Below are 18,402 nucleotides of genomic sequence, written 5' to 3'. Positions count from 1 at the left end.
CTTACATCCAAAACTAACATTTTGGTGACCTCAACATGATTGGCAATTAACAAATTCAAGTAATTAAACACGAATGCTATGTTTAACAGAATAAAATAGAACAATAAATATGATACAAAAGATAAAAATACAAAATTAATATTTTATATTTTATTTGTCAATAAAATATAACTCAAATAACATAATTTTTTTATATTCATCTAAAAGTCACAGGTTTGAGTCTCACTTTTAATTTTATAAAAAAATATTTTATATTTTATTTGATAATCAACTAAAAATAAAACAATAAATTATAAAAATCTAATTTATTCTAATTTCTTTCATACAAAAACAATTAATAAGAAAAATGTAAAACTGTAATTATGAAAAATGAATAAACATAATAAAAAAAATAAATTCTTCTCTCTTGTTGATACTTTAGTATTTTTTCTGTTAAAAAAAAACACAATATATATTAATTTAGATTAAACATAATTTTGTATCTTTTATGTTTTTTCTTAGTATCTCATACTTAGTCAGGCGTGCAAAGCTTAGTAGTTCAAATCACTTCAATATCAAGCCAGTTAATAGTTATCGTGTACTAACAACTCTGATCCCTTGTGAGTTGTGAAGGTAACATAAAAAGTACAAATCTTGCTATTTAGGCACCGGTTAGCAAAGGGAAGTAGGGAACTTTGAAACTTCATATTTTTTGGAAATGATACCATTGGAATTTTTAAAATGGAAAAAATAACCATTGTCATCTTAAGAAATAAATAGAGCTTGTGTGTGAATCTGAGTGAAAGTTTGGACACTACAACTTATCAAACTACACAATCTCAAATATTTACACATCCTCCCAATAGAAATGTAAATTAAATTCTAAAGCCAGCTATTTTTCTAGAATCTCCCTTGGTCAAGTTTCATTGATAATTATATCATTTGTTTGTGTTGGTTTAATCCTCCTTGTCTCCAGCTTTATACTCATTGTTTTCAACTTCTGAAACAGAGCTCCTTGCTTGAGTAGCAGCCTGTACTTGATTTGAAACTCTTTGGTATTCATCACCTCCTTTAACAAAAAATGTCTGAAGAATCATCATTACTGCAACAATACCAACAAGAATGTACACCAATCTGACGTCAAAAGATCGCTGGAGATATCGCATAAATGAAGGGCCACTCATCTCTTTCTTTATGGTTTTTCCTTCTCGATATCCTTCTACAAATTTAGAGATCTGTGTTGCTTGATCCTCTTCTTCGATGCTTTCAAAACCAACAACCTGAAAATTGTTAAGAGAAATGTTATTGGCTTCAGCAGCAAGAAATTGAGGTATTTAATATGCTTGCATATCCTCACTAGCAAGATACCCCATAGTCTGAAAGATCCGAATTGGAAAAATCCCATATCCAGTTATATATTGAAAGAATTTGTATATTCATATCAAACATATTTAAGTATTTAATAGTCAATGAGTACTCCACACAAAGCCACTGGCGTATATGGTATGAACATCAACATATGAAACTTGCTTCTTCTAACTCAACTCCATCTCTCAAATACGCAAGCATAAACGCACGTGTCCGAGTTGATATGAATACAGAATGCATATATGTAAACACAAATGATAGGATAACCTAAAATAAATTGTTTCAGATAAAAGGTCAGACTTACTGAAAGGTACTCATCGCTGTTATCCCAAACGACCAGTTTTGGCAGTTTAGTGCCAATATCGAATTTTTCAGCAAATTCTTCCATCTGTCTAATTCCAACATAACCAAATATTAAGTCACGATTTGCAGATGCAGCAGCCTTCAATAACTTAACCAGCTCCTTTGATCTTTCTTCGTCTTCATCATCAACAATTGCCAAAACTGTCTTCCTACCATCAGCTTGAATCAACTTAAGTGTGTCACGGGATACAGGCACAGCCAAGGGAATCAGATTTTGTTTTACAAAATCTTCCAAAAATTCATCTGCAAGTGAAAACCAAAACCATAAATTGTTAATTCCCATAATTATGTAATAAAATTAAAAACATATGAAGACATTAAGAATGTTGAACCAACATAACACCACATGAGAAAAGAAAAGAATAAAATATTAAGTATAATTCAAGAAATACAGACAAGCTGAACAATAGGGTAATTGATTAGCAATCACTAATCAAGACTAAAGCTGATATTTCATTTATACACAAAAAAAAAGAAAAAAAAATAGTAGAACTGTAGTATTTGTGGCCTCAAAGCTACATTAGTTCCTATCCTGAAACAAAAAAGACCTTTTAGAAGACCTTGCTATGTGTTAATAATCACTTAGTCTCAGATTTTGTCTCCAGTCAAGTTCCATAGCTAATTTTGTCATTTGCTTATTTGATTCAATAGTTAACTGGGTCTAAGCCATAGAAACATCCTAAAGAAACCGAGAGTTGAACTACATAGGGGAACCATAAAAATTGCGCTATCCGATAACAACTGCAAGGATGAAGACACAGGGCTACAAGTTCCACAATTACAATCTAGCCAAATGCACCAAACATTTAACTAGAGCTCAGTTCTATAACCTGCCTCGCTATCTTCTAATTCCGGAAAAAAAAAAAATGGATGGTGAAACGATACACTAACCTTCAAAGGGGCCATAGAATGTGCTCCGCTCATTGTATTTTAGATTAAGGGAAACCAATGCAGGAACCTTATCAAAGTCATACAACACCATGAGATCCTCTGAAAAATCTTTTGCCACAGAGAACCATGCATTTTTCTTATACTTTATGCCTAACTTCTCCATCATTGAGCTGTCCAACCCAAAACCTATAAATATGGGGAAAAATTCGCCAGCTTCTTCAACAAATGATTTGACAGCAGAATCTGAATCAAGAACAGCAACATCAGAAGCAGCAAATTTCTTCAAATAACGAACAAGTAATTCGGCTTTCCTTGGTCCACGGTACTCTACAGGGACGCCATGATTAAACAGCATAATGGTTGGATATGCACTGCACAGCAAAATAGAAGTTTCATCTAAGCTCATTCACAGTAATCACTTATATCAGAATGAAAAAACAAGGTACAGTGGCACAGAAACATACTCAACATCATATTTTTTCGCAAGGCCAGTATGCTTGTCCGCATCTACCTTCGCTATGACTATGGGATCCTTTAAGGTTGCAAGTACAGGTGCAGCAGCATCTAACTGCAAGGCAGATAATCACAAATTCTAAGGTCTTCAGGAACCAAAAGTTAAAGAATCACAGTGAGTACAGTTATTACAAGTGCAATTCTATTCTATCCCGATACCCTTTGATAAATTTTGAGTATAGATAATATGAATTTAACTTTGATGCATTGTAATTTTGTAAAGTAGTTTTACATATCCATCCAACTACATAATGTCACCTAAACAAAAATAAATACTTTTTACAGTGACAACGGTGAATGGTCATCCAAAAAATAGATGTATTTAGACGACTGTATTTACCCTTCCTGTATCAAATTAAACTCTAGATAATACTGAAGTTTAAAAAGTTAAAACCATTACAATGATAAGATAGTTTATACGAATTTAATTTTGATGCACTTCTAGTATTTATCCTTGAATCCAATCACAGAATGTCACATCAACAAAAATAACTACTTTGAATAGTAGTTCAAAAGAACTTATGTGATCGAATGACTGTCTAAATCAATTTACGTTCTAAAAATTAAACTCAATTAACATTTTACAATTGTTATTATACAAAAGTGTTCATGCTCACTACAAGCTACTTTCCATATGAGTAACCCTTCATTAACATGCATACAGCAACTTGAAATATGCACCAATCAAATAAACAATAAAGCAATAAAACTAAAACTGAGGTAGATTTCTTTCTAAGGGGAATACAAATAAAAATCGAAGAAAGAGGGGAAAAGGGGGTACCTCAGGGGAAAGGCGCTTGCAGTGACCGCACCAGGGAGCGTAGAAATCAACCAAGATGTGATCGAAGGAAGAGATGGCGGAATCGAAGTTGGATTCATCAAGAACCAGCACAGTCCCGTCCATCGCGAACTTCTCCCCTTTGCAAAACTGGATCCACACCAGAACGGTGAAAGTAACCACAAGAATCCTCTTCATCTTCGTCGTCATCATCGCTCTGTGTTGGATTCCAACACCAAAGTGTGTATAATAGTTGTGACTTGCGACTTTTCCTCCTCGGAACTACTTAACCTTGATTGAGTTGATTCCTCTCTCTCTCTGGTTCCCGTGTTTTGAACTTGAACAAAACTTCATAAATTTATTTAAATAAAATTAACCATTAATGCATGTATATCTTAGTTACCAACACAAATATTATATAAAAAAAAAAATTTAAACTACTTTTGTTTATATAACATTACTCATGTAAATATGAAAAGTAAAAAATTATACTGTATTATTGACAAGTTCTAATCATGTTAAAGTCAATATGCCAATCCCAAATATGAAGGGTAAAACTTCTTATATATATTTTATACGGTGAATATTTACACGCATTTATGTTAATGTAAAATTAATAGTAAAAAATTGTTAGATAACACATAATTTAACAGATTTAATTAAATTATTATCTAACGATTCTCAACTACTAATTTTATATAAAAATAATTTTATAGAATTCCCACCATTTTATATATATTATACCAAAGGCTAAATGGTTTTTAATAAGATCTTTTATAATATAAGTACCAATTTTATTTATAGTTTAATTATTCTACAGATATCTATAATTTTATTGAATTTTTAATTAGGTCCTTATACTTTTTTTCTTTTCAATTGGATTCTAAACGTCAATTTTTTTTTTCAATTTAGTCCCTATTAACGTTAAAGGTAAAAAAAAATATTTATAAATTGTGAAATTACCTGTATACCTCTGTCTTCCACCTATAAACACTTCATATTTCTGATTTCTCTCATGTTTCTTTTTTCTCCATTTTTTGCTCTTTTCAAATTTTCTCTTCCACAAACCTATGAATCAAAGTCATGAAACCTCTTTTATTCTCTCTTCGGAAAGCTGTGTTTCGAGGAGCTTCAATCTGAAGGAGAAAAGACACCTATATTTCTGTGGAGAGGCAGTAACTATGGCCCTTTATTGACCATTTTTGACCATGGTAAGAAGTATGTTGCTTGTTAGAAGATTCCAAAATGTATTTTTTTTGTGGATTGGTGATGATGACGATTTGAAGAATGGGTGACCAAAGAAAAAGGAAAGGAAGGTTCACTATTTTTGTGGTGATACTCTAATTCTTTGAATTTCTAGAACAATAAAGAATCTTAATAGAAGATTTATTTTTTACCCTAACAGAAGATACAAATTTTTTGAATAAATTGATGAAGGTGGTGGAATAAGAAGTGTATCTGCTGCTGTTACTGCAAGATTATGGTAAGTTTGAGGCTGAAATTAGGAAATTAGATGCACAAAAATAGAAGATAGAGAGACTAAACGTGAAAATAGAGATTGATTGTTGAAGTTGGACAAATAGATGCTTGTGTAAATAGATTATGTGATGACTTTAATGTTGTCCAAGAACAAGTTGGGAGATTTGAAAAAAATATGAAGAATAAGTGCAAAATGCAATATATACCATTTATGTTTTTCATAGTTATAGTAATTGAAATGTAGTTTGTAAGGGTTTAAAGTTAATTGTGTTGTAAAATTTTAATGTGAGAAATTCTACAACTTCAATTCAATTACTGTTAATTATGTTTAGTTTCATTATATTTTGCATTAATATATTGTGTAATGTTTAGTTTGATTATATTTTATCTGTATGATAATAAAACACAATTAAAGAAAACTTTAGAGTTCAATATTTAAAGTTGCACCATATGTCCACAAGTTACAAAAAATAACTGGTCATATAACCTGCCACATATCTAGAAGTTTATTAAAAAAGTATTTTTGTTTTATATCATATGTCCACAATATATCACAAAATAAGTGGTCATATAGTATGCCACATACCTAATCCAAAATAAAAGTTCAAGAAGTGTAACAATTAAAAGTAGTCCAAACTTATAACAAAATATCAAAATAGTGGTCCTACATACATAATAAATATTGGCCACAGAGACACAGCACTAACAATAAATCCTACACAATTCATCACAACATATACTATTTAATAGCAACCCTAACAACCCTAACTCTAAATATAATCATGCTTCAGTCTTCAGTTAGATCTATTTGTAAACTTGGTTGCCCTGTTGGATTCCTCACTCCTAACTTGAGTCATCCATTCCTCCTCACACCAAATACTTTATCTTTGGTAAAGTTTGAGAAGATGTTCTAGGTAGTTGCTGAAAATCTGTAGCTGTGACATGTAAAAGAGGCTGGGAGGTTGGAGCATAAGAATCTGAAGTAGCAACTATGAGAGGTGGTTGAGTAGAGGCAGCAACAGCTGTGGTGGGTTTAGGTTGTGAAGATGCAGTAGTAGGTGTGGTGGGAAGTGGTTGTGAAGATGCAGCGGCATTCCTTCCTCTACTCCTTCCTTTGCCTCTTCCGCCACCCCTGCCTATTCCTACTTGTCTTCTTCTTTAAGATCTACAGTTATTTACACCGGATCTAGTGTCAGCAGCAGCTTCATTGGCAGCGGCAGCAGCAGCAACAACTTCATTCGCAGTAGCATTTCCATTTAGGCCAGTCACATAATCTCCGTTGGCTGCAGCAGCAGCATCAGACTCTGACACTAGGTATAACAGCATGTATTCTCAAAAAATGAATCACATACACTAATTTAAATGCCATCTATGACAACCTATTCCAATCAATACATGAAACACAAAATATTTCAACTAAAAAATAGTAAAACAGCAACATATATGTTCCAAAATACATTACATTCACTAGTTTAAATGCCTTATATAACAACATACTCCAATCAACACATGAAACACAAAATATTTCAACCAAAAGACAGTAAAACACATAATGGCAACTTAAAAATACTAACTTTCTATTGGTCGGACATAAATATCCACTTCCTTCTACTAACATGTCCAATATCATCCGATAGCAGGTTAATAAACTAATCCCAATTGTCTCTAGTCAGCCTCTACAGTAGCAACAACAATTGAAAAATAATTATCGTTCGGATCTCTTCCAACAGCCACCAAAAGTTGTTGGCCATGATCACCCTTCAGGTGGCAGCCATCTACCCCTATGATAGGACTTCAACCAGCCAAGAACCCTTGCTTAACAGAATCAAGACACATGTACATCCTCATAAAACTTGGCTAGTGAGTAATTGAAGGCCTGTCAACCACAATCTGAGTACTAGACTCGGGATTTGTCCTCATAATCTCTGCACAGTAATCTCTCAGCTTGCCATATTGTAGAATAGCGCTACCATGTACTTTTTCCCTCACTTTTCTCCTCACCCAATAAGTCTTTGTAACTAGAATATTAGCCATGTATTGTCTTGAATGGTCTAAATTACTATTGCAATCTTCATCTTCTCTCTCCTGCTAATGTTGGTAATAATCTTGTGTGACACCTAACTACTTGATGCAAGCCTACCACTATAATTTCATCCATAAGTGTTCTTTCCATTCAGGTTCTTCAGCCGAAAGCAATCGGAACCACCAACCTTAGATGCAAATGCCATCCACCTACACTTTTCTTTCTTCCTTTTGCAACCCACTCTACATCTAACCTTATCATTCTTCATATACCTAATATCCCTTCCATTCAACAAAGTATGTTCTCTAATAGCATTCTTAAACTGAGCGAGTGACTTGAACTCCAACCCCACCTTAAACTCAAAGTCCCTGCTCATATCAGCCTCATTATATATAGGGTATCTTCTCTTCTTAATCATATCGTCGGAATCTCCCTCAAAGCTATCAATATCTTCAGTTTCGTAACCCTCAGAAATTTCTCCAACTTCAACATCCTCCCCAACAACAGCATCATGAACACCAGCATCTTGACCATTGTCATCTTGATTTAACGGGCCACGGAACCTACCAAAAGCATTTGAAGTTCCTCCATCATTTCCATCTTCAACATCAAAACCAAAATGATTCTTGTGATCTCCATCATCAGTACTATCATCAAATCTATCCTCCTCACTAGATGGCTCTGATTCACCTTCAACTTCTACTTCTATTAAACCACTATCACTGTACTTAGCTTCAGTTGGCTCATAATCTTTATAATTGGAAGAATATAACTAAGTTATTAACAAAATTAAAGTCACTTTACATACCAGCCTGGCCGTAGTATTCATGAAGGTCGCTGAGCTGCCAGTATACTTAGACGACTTGACCAAGCCCTTTTAGCTCTGTTGGTGAGACACCGATGCTGGAACCCCTCATTGGTCTCCCAATGGTCAAATAGAGCCTTCATTATGTCTGGTCGGAGCCAAGTCGTTCGGTGGTCCTGCCCCTGACGAACATCATTCAGCATCTGCTGGAGCCGCCGACCCATTCTATGGTCGAATATCTTCCTGATGGTAAGGTCATGCTCAGTGTCCCATCTAAAGTGTAGTTGCAACAAAGAAACTTTAAAATTAGTAAAGCAAGATAGAAGATATAAACTATCTAAAAAGGTTTGAAACTAAAATAAAAAGTAATTACCACCCATTTCTGAAATCATCGCTCCCTGTCTCAGCGGGGATCTTCAGGTAGCTAGGCCAGGGATGGTCATTCATCAGCTTGATGACATTGATCATCTCCTGAGTACATGTGCTGTTGTCCGGCGCAAACCCAACAACTCACAAACAAGAATCAACCTAAATCCACTAAACAGGAATCATAATCATTGAAACTTAAAATAATAACCAGACAATCAAATCAACCTAAATTCACTAAACAGAAATTAATTTTCAAGAACTTTCAGCAATAAAGTTAATCATAATCATTGAAACTTAAAACACTAACCAGCTAACAAAATTAATCGAAATCCACTAGATTGGAATCAATTTTCAGAAACTTTCAGCAACAAAGTTAATCATAATCATTGAAACTTAAAACAATAACCACGCAACCATTTCAACCTAAATCTAGGAATTAATTTTCAAGAACTTTCAACAATAAAGTTAATCATAATCATTAAAACTTAAAACAATAACCTGGCAATCATTTCAACCTAAATGCACTAAATAGAAATCAATTTTCAAGAACTTTTAGCAATAAAGTTAATCATAATCATTGAAACTTAAAATAATAACCAGGCAACTAAATCAATCTAAATTCACTAAACATAAATCAATTTTCAAGAACTTTTAACAATAAAGTTAATCATAATCATTGAAATTTAAAAACACTAACCAGCCAACCAAATCAACCTAAATCCATTAAACAGGAATCAATTTTCAGCAATTTTCAGTAACAACCATAATCATTGAAACAAGAAACACTAACCAGGCAACAAATCAACCTAAATCCACAATATAGGGATCAATTTTCAAGAACTTTCAACAATAAAGTTAATCATAATCGTTGAAACTTAAAAATACTAACCAGCCAACCATATCAAACTAAATCCACTAAACAAGAATCAATTTTCAAGAACTTTTAGCAATAAAGTTAATCATAATTATTGAAACTTAAATACACTAACCAGACAGCCAAATCAACCTAAATCCACTAAATAGGAATCAATTTTTCAGGAACTTCTATTAACAACCATAATCATTGAAACAGGAAACACTAACCAGGCTACCAAATCAAGCTAAATCCATTAGACAGGAATCCATTTTCAAGAACTTTAATTTCAGCAATAAAGTTAATCATAATCGTTGAAACTTAAAAATACTAACCAGCCAACCAAATTAACCTAAATCTACTAAACAGGAATCAATTTTTAGGAACATTCAACAACAACCATAATCATTGAAATATAAAACACTAACCAGGCAACCAAATTAACATAAATCCATTAGACAGGAATCAATTTTCAAGAACTTTTAGCAACAAAGTTAATCATAATAATTGAAACTTAAAAATACTAACCAGTATTCAAAACTAAATCCGCTAAACTAGAATCAATTTTCAAGCACTTTCAGCGATAACTATAAACAGGAAATACATGAGACTCAACATGATACTTACCTTGTGCAGCCATTAGGCCAAATCTTCAACCGTACGATAGGAGGTAGTGGATGCGCATCAGTTGCTGCCTCAATTCCGTGGCTGGACTCCTAGGTCGCAGCATCCATCAGTGGAGGCGGCGTCGACGTGGATGCGGGCTGCTAAGAGGTAGGAGGCAGTGTCGTCACCGTAGACGAAGGCACATAGTTGGGGTTAGGGACCATAATGAATGGCTAGTCCACTAAATCAGCAACATGTGGCATCATCGGGGTGGTCGAAGTAGAGAGAGGATCCAAAAGTCACGGGAGTACTGGAAGAAACCCCCCCTACCCCGACCACGGCTAAGACCACGACCAGCAGCCTAATTCGCAGCACATCTACCTATTGACATGTCTGCAAATATCAAATTATCAAACAATCTCAGCAATAATTTCTCAGCAAAACAATAATCAACACAGTAATTAACGCAATTAGACAATTTCAAACACTTCAATAATTCAAAACCTAATGTATTGAATCTAACATAACTTAATCAACCTAAATCCACTAAGATTAAAAAACTAAACTGAACTAACTTTGAAACTGATTCAAAATTGAAATTGAAATTCTAATCAAACCTAAACTAAATTAAACTAAAATTAAACAATTATCAAACAATCTCAGCAATAATTTCTTAGCAAAACAGTCATCAACACAATAATTAACATAATTAGACAATCCAAATATTTCAACAATTCAAAACCTAATGTATTGAATCTAACATAACTTAGTTAAATCCACTAAGATTAGAAAAAACTAAACTGAACTAACTTTGAAATTGTTTCAAAATTAAAATTAAAATTTTAATCAAACCTAAACTAAATTAAACTAAAATTAAATAATTAGCAGACAATCTCAGCAACATTTCTCAGCAAAATAGTTATCAACACAGAAAATAACAAAATTAGAGAATTAAAAATACTTCAATAATTCAAAACCTAATGTATTGAATCTAACTTAAATTAATCAACCTAAATCTACTAAGATTAGAAAACTAAACTGAACTAACTTTGAAACTGATTTAAAATTAAAATTGAAATTCTACTCAAACCTAAAGGGAGGGAAAGAAAGAAAGAAAAGAAGGGGACATCAGCGTAAAGGGTTGATGGCGGTGGTCTCGGCGACGGCGGTATATGATGGTAACAGCAGCTGGAACAAGAGAGAGAGAAAGAGAGAGAGAGAGAGAGAGAGAGAGAGAGAGAGGTTACTGCCGATAAATCTGACGGTACTCAACATTTTTTTAGTGTTCTGTTAATCTTGTGATGCAATTCACCTTTCCTCTAAATTGTACTTGAAATGCCTTGAACTTCTCGTTAGTATACACATGCTGAAATTGTGCTTCTATTGATAATTTTGTTGCATATGGTATGACAGTACAAAAATCTGCAGCATCGAATTCTCTCTCTCTTTGTTCTCTACCTTATATGCAATTATCATATTGTTTGATGAATTGGATCTCTGAGCTATTATGCATAATAAACTTGTTAAAAAAAGCATGCATGCTCTCGCTCCTTTGTTTGTTTCTCATCCCGACCCAGAAGTGGTGATCAAGATAAACCAGGATCCATAAATGACGATTTTCAAAAAGTTATAAAAAATGATAAAACACGTGAATCAGAACAAAATGCACCGAAAAGTGTAAGGGTTCGCAATGTTATCTGAGCAGCAAAACACATAAATATCCAAACACTAAAAATAATAGCACTAGTTAATTCTAATAAAGACACCCTTACCTGAAAGCTACTTATTGTCTCCAATACCATACTTCATAAGAAAACCGTTCTACTTTCTATCAAATACATCTTTTGTAAAAGAATTCCAAACAACATGACTCATCTCTTGTTTAATTTCTTCATATCTCTTGTAGCCATTTAATTTTTGTAGAATCTTTTTCATAATATGTCAAATACACTACCTGTGAATGGTTGTGGGCATACAAGTCTCAATAGTCCTTTGCATTGATACACTTGATTAGTAAGAATGCCTTTTGGAGCATTTTCTCCTATGCAACGAAGCCAACATTCAAACAACTATTTGAATGATTGAATATTCTCATTTTTTATTAAGCACGTCCTAGAAGTGTAGAATGACCATAGTGATTGACACCAACAAAAGAACCAAAAATCAAATTATACCTGAATTAACAACACAGAAACAGAATAAGATATGCACTGAAAGAAGAGTCTCGTATGCACCCAAAGTTGTTTCACAAAATACTTAAACCAAACAACAAATTACTTATTTGTATTGTAAGTGGTATCGAATGAAATAACATCTCCAAAATACTCACAAGCAACCTGCTTCTTGCGTAAACCCAAAAAGTAATTTTGATTGAGTGATCAATCTCAAGTTCAAGGTAAAAAAATTTGTGATTCTTCTCTTTCATTCTTAATAAGTATTTTCCAAATTCTTTGTCATTGTCTAGTTCGGGAACATTATGGACTTCCTTCGTAATGTAATTTCTCACATCTTATTCAATAAAATTTAATTCACGATGACCCCTTGCTGTTGCGACAAATGATTGATATGTTTTGCTTAGCCTGATTCCACCTTCGTAGCTATTCTCAATTGTACAACGTACAAACATGCTTAACTGTCTGTGTTGTTTAAGAGTCTCTGCTTGATTTGGACAGTATGGATGTGAATGATGCAAAACAACTTTTGAAATAACCCAAACACCAACGTCCTTCAATATATGCATATAAATTCTTGGAGGATAATTTAATCAAGTTGAGGGATTTATTTTTTGAGTTGGAGATATATTCGATTTCTATTTTTCCTCTCTATTACATGTAATCAATTGGTTCTTAATTTATTTTTCTTCTTATTTGTGTTCCGAATTTTCGTAGAAAAACCTGTAAATTTAGAATAATCTTTATAGAATGTTTCAACTTCTTCAAGTGTGTTAAAAGTCATCCCTATCTTTGGTACAAATTGCTCATCAGCATAACAGAAAAACTGAAAAAACACCAAAAACTATTCCTGATTAAACAAACATGTCTTTCCAAATGTATCGAAACTAGGAACAAAACCAAACTCAATGGAAAAAAAAATTCAAAAATCATACATTATAGTCAAATTCAAACTTTCAACCATGAACACCAATTTTCACAAATAAAAATAAAATTATTCAACTACAGGAGCATCAAATACTAACTAACTATATTTATGAGGTTTGAATCAAACTTCATCCACTTGATTCATTTCAACACAATAATCCAATTCGCTCTAGTTCAACTGACAGTCTGAACTTGCATTATTCATTGTCTTCGAAAACGAAATATCTATTTAAACTTGATTTTATCACAACTTGATTAAAAAAATGATCCAAATCTTTAAATCAAATCAAAGAGCATTGATCATAAACAAAAAAAAATGAAGAGAACACATAGAATGACTTAATTGATTAAATGACTTGAATATAGAACTAGATTGTATTATGAATATACTTGATTCAATTTCAATGCTACTAATTATTAATTAACTTGGGACATCCATCAATTCTATACAATATCCCAAGATCCAATAAACGTCACATAGCAGTTATCAAATTGAATTCACTTGGAGCTGCCACCCCGGATTTTGATTCTTTGCTTTCCCATAATAAATGCCCAAAGGAATCATTTGATACCCTCCTAAAGAAAGAAGGTGCGTGATTTGTACAATATTTTCACATTTTTAAGGTTTTTTTTTTTTCATACATGAAAGTTGCTTTGTATTAACTATTGGGACCTAGAATCTCCTTATAAACCAAATTACAAACTACAGCAAGTATCTCTTCCAACCATATTAAGTTTTTTCAAGTTTAAATTATCGAAAATTAAAAAAATAGTACTATTCTGCAAACCATAAAACCACCCAAAAAAATGAACACAATCTCCATAGATAAATCAACCACGGACAACAAAACCACCACATACATCATAAAACATCCAAACAGCACCCAAAAAAATTTCAGATCAATCACATTAATCCCCAATAAATTTTTATTTTTTAAAAACTTTCAAAAATTGTTTTCATTAGACAAATTGGTCCTCATTCATTTTGAAAAAAAATATCTTAAAATTTATTAAAAATTTATTTGTCCAATACATATTAAAAATTTGATTGAAAACGATAAAAGACCAATATGTTAACGAGGGTAATTTTCAAAAATTTTTAAAAGATAAAAATTTTTTTAAGACCAAAGTATTCAATCTAAAATTTTTTAAAGACTAATTCGACTATTTATTTTGAATTGTGGTTTCTTTTTTTCTAAAAATAAAAAATAAAAATAAAAAATAAAAAACTTCAAAGTGATTCAAGAAAACCTGTTTTTGTGAGAACAGCATTCCTAACTTTACTGAGGTCCCTACCTTTGAGGGTCCTCCCAACACCTTCAAATACTGAAAATGATGAAATCTGAGTCCTTGCAAGCCTCCTTGCAATGATTTCATGTGGTGGTAGCTTTGGATCATACTCATCATCATCATCATCATCATCATCATCATCATCATCATCATCATCAATTTCCTCTTCATCATTGTTTTCTTCTTCATCATCAAAAGAAACACAAAATTTATTATTATTATTATTATTATTATTATTTTGCTTCTTGTTGGTCCTATAAATCGTTGACCAATCAGGAACGTTGACCGGGGCTGATTGCTGATGAAGAACGTTGACCTCACGTGAAGAACTCGCACAGCTGCTGCTGGTGTTGCTGTGGTCCCTCGGAATCATTCTTGCTGCAGATGGCAGTTTTCTTGGAACAGAAAGAGGAGGAGAAGAAGGTGTATCCATGCACCTCTTCAGTGCTGAACCACTATAATAATCTCCTCTCTCTTTCATAACTGACCAAACCTCTTCTTCTTCAAATTCTCCATCTCTTAAGGATCTCCATATCCCACTGTATTTATCATCCATTAATTAGTTACTACCTGCATACACAAATTCACAAGAAAATTCTTTCACTCAGAATTAATTAGAATTTTAGGTCTTTAAGAAAAAAAAAATAACAGGAGAGGATTTTAGGATGTGAAAAATGGTAACTGAAATAATTAGTGAAAAAAAAAATTGGAATGAAGATGATAAAATCACATATAATAACTATATATTATAATTGTGATACAAGAATTTCTATGTTGATGAGAATCCAGTAGATTCCAAAAGTTTTGCTTACCTCTCAATATGTTTGAAGGAGTGAAGCATATTATTATGATATGAATAATATTTATTGAGAGCAAGAAACACAGGAACAGGAGCTTAAAGAGTTAAAGGGCACAGCAACAAAGCAACCAAATTAAAGAGCAAGAATAAGACACACCTAACTTGTGTCCCTAGATATATCATGAATATAGCTAAATGATGAAAAGGAATATATATTTTTTTTTTGTATAATCTTTTAATGTTATTCATATGAATTTAATTTTAATACCCTGCATGTGTAAAATAATTTTGTATATATATTTAATTATATAATATTATGTCAATAAAAATAATTACCTTTTTTTATTGATTATGTAAATAATCATAAAAAGACAGATATAATTAAATAATAATATAAAATATTTTACATTATCAATGTATTAAAATTAAATTCTATTTATATTATGCCTAACTTTTAGTTGATCATTCCTACAAATAATTAGTTCATTTAAAAGGAGATGCAAAAAATTGGAATAAAATTTGAGAACTAGATCTCTTATTTTATTCTTCTAAAAACATTCGGCCATTTGGGTACATCATTAAAAAACCACTTGGCATGATAAACAAAATTTTAAGGATAAAAAAATTTGTTTTCTAAACATGTTTATAAAATAATCTTGCTGAAATTCTATTTCTAAAGTTTTTTTGAAAGCATATGTGTCGGTAATATTAGGAAGACAAAAATCAACCAACTTAAATAGTTTAAACTAATTTTATTGCAAGATGCATTAAATAAAACTAAAAATAATAAGTTTTTGTCTTTTTAGTTAATAGGGTTTAATTTTTCTATTTGGTTTATATAGTTTTACGAAATTTTTAATTAAGTTCTTATATATTTTTTTTTAATTGTGTCCTTGTACCGATTTTTTTTTTAATTAGGTTCTTCTTAACAGTAATTGGTTTAATTATATAGGGACCCAATTAAAAAAAATTAGTGCAAGGACCCAAATAAAAAAAAAAAGTATAGGGACCCAATTAAAAATAAAATTTGGTGCAAAGACTCAATTAAAATAAAAAAAATATAGGAACCTAATTGAAAATTTCGCAAAATTATAAGAATCAACAGAATAATTAAACTATATTTTTGTTTACCAAATATTTCCGTTACTTTATTTTGTATAATATAAATCTTTTGTGATTATTTTTTGAATTTACTCACTTTTTGCCAAAACAACGCCTAATTGTACCTAGGATTTAGGAAGATTAACTTTTAAAAAGGAAATTAAAGGTAGAGGGGAAGATGCAAATCTCTTTTATAACTATCTTCATTTGACAATGCATCTAATGGAATCAGGAATCTTTGATGCCCAACAGAGGAAAAAGAAACAAAGGATGTTGAATTTCATGTGACACAGTCATTGATAGTGGATGCTTAGTTGTTTTTTTCTTCCCTCCATTTCAATTAAATAAAAAGTTATGCATCTTCGTCTTTTCCAAATTGTGGCATTTCAGGGCACAGAGTTTTCCTTTTCTATCATCCCCATTTATAGCTATCACAAGCCCACTTGCAATTACTATTTTCAATTTTCCGCCATTTGATTTGATGATTTCAGTATAGGTAGTGTTTGTTATGATATCTAAGAATTGATGTCTAATTATCAAAAAAGATTAAATAATCAATATTTAATTTAAAAATATAAAAAGTTTAATTATTCTGTTGATCTTTATAATTTTATAAAATTTTTAATTAGATCTCTATATTTTTTTTCTTTTTAATTGGGTCATGTATCAGTTTTTTTTTTTAATTGAGTTCTTATACTTTTTTTTTATTTGAGTCCCTGCACAATTTTTTAGTTGGATCTCTATACAATTAAGACTAAGAGGGACCTAATTGAAAAAAAAAATTGGTGCAGGGATCTAATTAAAAGAAAAAAAAAATATAGGGATCTAATTAAAAATTTTGCGAAACTATAGAGACTAACAGAGTAATTAAACCAATATAAAAATTAATAAAATTTATTAAGATTTATTATAAAAAATAAATTATGCAAAAGTTAGAGAATAAATAAAAAGTATCATAGAAGTGGCTTTGAATATTTTCTTTAAATGAGAATCTGTCTGTTAAAATTATGAGTTGTATTATGGCTTGTACTATGCAGAACATCATTTACTCTCTCCATTCTAAATTATTAATTGTTTAATTTAAAAGTTTCATAAACATTGAAAAATTATTAATATTTCTCTATATTAATGGACGGCTAATAGATAAAGATTGGTTATTGTCAAGGAAAGAGACAAAAAGTGTCAAAGTTTTCATTATAAAAATACAAAGATGCACTTAATTTTAACACACAAAATAAATAAATATTAAACTATTTTATATTTTAAGAGTATATATTTATAATATAATAATATCAAAAATTTAAACTTTTAATAAATTTAATGTATAAAAATATAACAACAATTAATAACTTTAATAAAATATTTATTTTTATGATATTTTTAAAATATAATATTAAAACACGTATTAATAAATTCCATGAATGAATAAATAAAATCATATGTCCACAAGTAGCTTTTTTTTTTTTTTCTACTCTCGTTTGATTTCTTTATATTATGTGGTACTTCAGCGTGTATCTCAAATGAATGGTACATATTTATTATTTGTTTATTAAAATATAAATTTTTTATATATATAACGATATATAAATACACACAAAATATATATACTTTTGGTATCCTTTTTTAATAGTGATAGATCTAGAAAAGTTTAATGATAAAGACAAAAATATATAAAAATAAAATTTAAATATAAATATATTTATAATTTAAAATTAAAACTAGAATTATATAAAAAAAATACATATATATAAATTAAGTTTAAATTTCTAATAAATTAATTAACCGATAAAAGATATATTAATATAAAATAATAAAAAAATAATTTATAATGATTCTCTGTTTAAACATAATTAAATATTTTTATTTTATATATGTTCAAAAATAATTATTTAACTATTTATTATTTCCTTTTCATTTGCGAAATTTCACTTTTTATAATATTCATGGTATAAATAATTTTTTTAAATAAAAATAATTACCATAGACAAGATCATTTTAATAAACAAATATAATATATTAATATATAGATAATATGCATTTTAATCTTAATAAACTTTTAAAAATATTACTAATTAATAATTTAGTTA

At 30.7% G+C, this 18,402-nt stretch overlaps 2 protein-coding genes across 4 annotated transcripts; both read right to left on the bottom strand.

The window, feature by feature from the left end:
* Nucleotides 1-689: 689 nt before the first annotated feature.
* LOC130935689 (protein disulfide-isomerase 5-2) lies at nucleotides 690-4,240 on the bottom strand. Its single transcript, XM_057865924.1, has 5 exons — nucleotides 3,896-4,240; nucleotides 3,066-3,169; nucleotides 2,602-2,972; nucleotides 1,652-1,953; nucleotides 690-1,259 (listed from the first exon to the last, which is right to left on the bottom strand). The coding sequence occupies exons 1-5, from the start codon at nucleotides 4,103-4,105 to the stop codon at nucleotides 936-938; spliced, it is 1,311 nt and encodes a 436-aa protein (XP_057721907.1). The 5' UTR covers nucleotides 4,106-4,240; the 3' UTR covers nucleotides 690-935.
* An 8,752-nt stretch (nucleotides 4,241-12,992) lies between these two features.
* On the bottom strand, nucleotides 12,993-15,431 carry LOC130936558 (uncharacterized). Of its 3 annotated transcripts, none has more exons than XM_057867191.1 (3): nucleotides 15,228-15,431; nucleotides 14,422-14,985; nucleotides 12,993-13,024 (listed from the first exon to the last, which is right to left on the bottom strand). In XM_057867191.1, exons 2-3 carry the CDS (start codon nucleotides 14,969-14,971, stop codon nucleotides 13,008-13,010), a joined length of 567 nt encoding a protein of 188 aa, XP_057723174.1. In that variant the 5' UTR covers nucleotides 14,972-14,985; nucleotides 15,228-15,431; the 3' UTR covers nucleotides 12,993-13,007. The 3 variants fall into 3 exon arrangements, with proteins under 3 accessions (XP_057723174.1, XP_057722982.1, XP_057723093.1); XM_057866999.1 differs by lacking the exon at nucleotides 12,993-13,024 and adding an exon at nucleotides 13,059-13,701; XM_057867110.1 differs by lacking the exon at nucleotides 12,993-13,024 and having other exon boundaries at nucleotides 13,934-14,985.
* Between the last annotated feature and the right edge of the window lie 2,971 nt (nucleotides 15,432-18,402).

Source organism: Arachis stenosperma, chromosome 1, assembly GCF_014773155.1.
Source record: "Arachis stenosperma cultivar V10309 chromosome 1, arast.V10309.gnm1.PFL2, whole genome shotgun sequence".
In the NCBI taxonomy this organism is placed as follows: Eukaryota; Viridiplantae; Streptophyta; class Magnoliopsida; order Fabales; family Fabaceae; genus Arachis; species Arachis stenosperma.
This window is presented reverse-complemented; position numbering and strand designations above follow the sequence as displayed.

What these genes read in the sequence shown, in the direction of transcription:
- LOC130935689 (XM_057865924.1), bottom strand. Translation starts at nt 4,105, where the DNA reads ATGATGACGACGAAGATGAAGAGGATTCTTGTGGTTACTTTCACCGTT. An exon ending in GCAAGCGCCTTTCCCCTGAG is followed by an intron (nt 3,170 to 3,895) that starts GTACCCCCTTTT and finishes TCTGCCTTGCAG; the next exon opens with TTAGATGCTGCTGCACCTGT. An exon ending in GCGAAAAAATATGATGTTGA is followed by an intron (nt 2,973 to 3,065) that starts GTATGTTTCTGT and finishes TTTGCTGTGCAG; the next exon opens with TGCATATCCAACCATTATGC.
- LOC130936558 (XM_057866999.1), bottom strand. Translation starts at nt 14,971, where the DNA reads ATGGATGATAAATACAGTGGGATATGGAGATCCTTAAGAGATGGAGAA. An exon ending in TGTTGGGAGGACCCTCAAAG is followed by an intron (nt 13,702 to 14,421) that starts GTAGGGACCTCA and finishes TTCTTTCTTTAG; the next exon opens with GAGGGTATCAAATGATTCCT.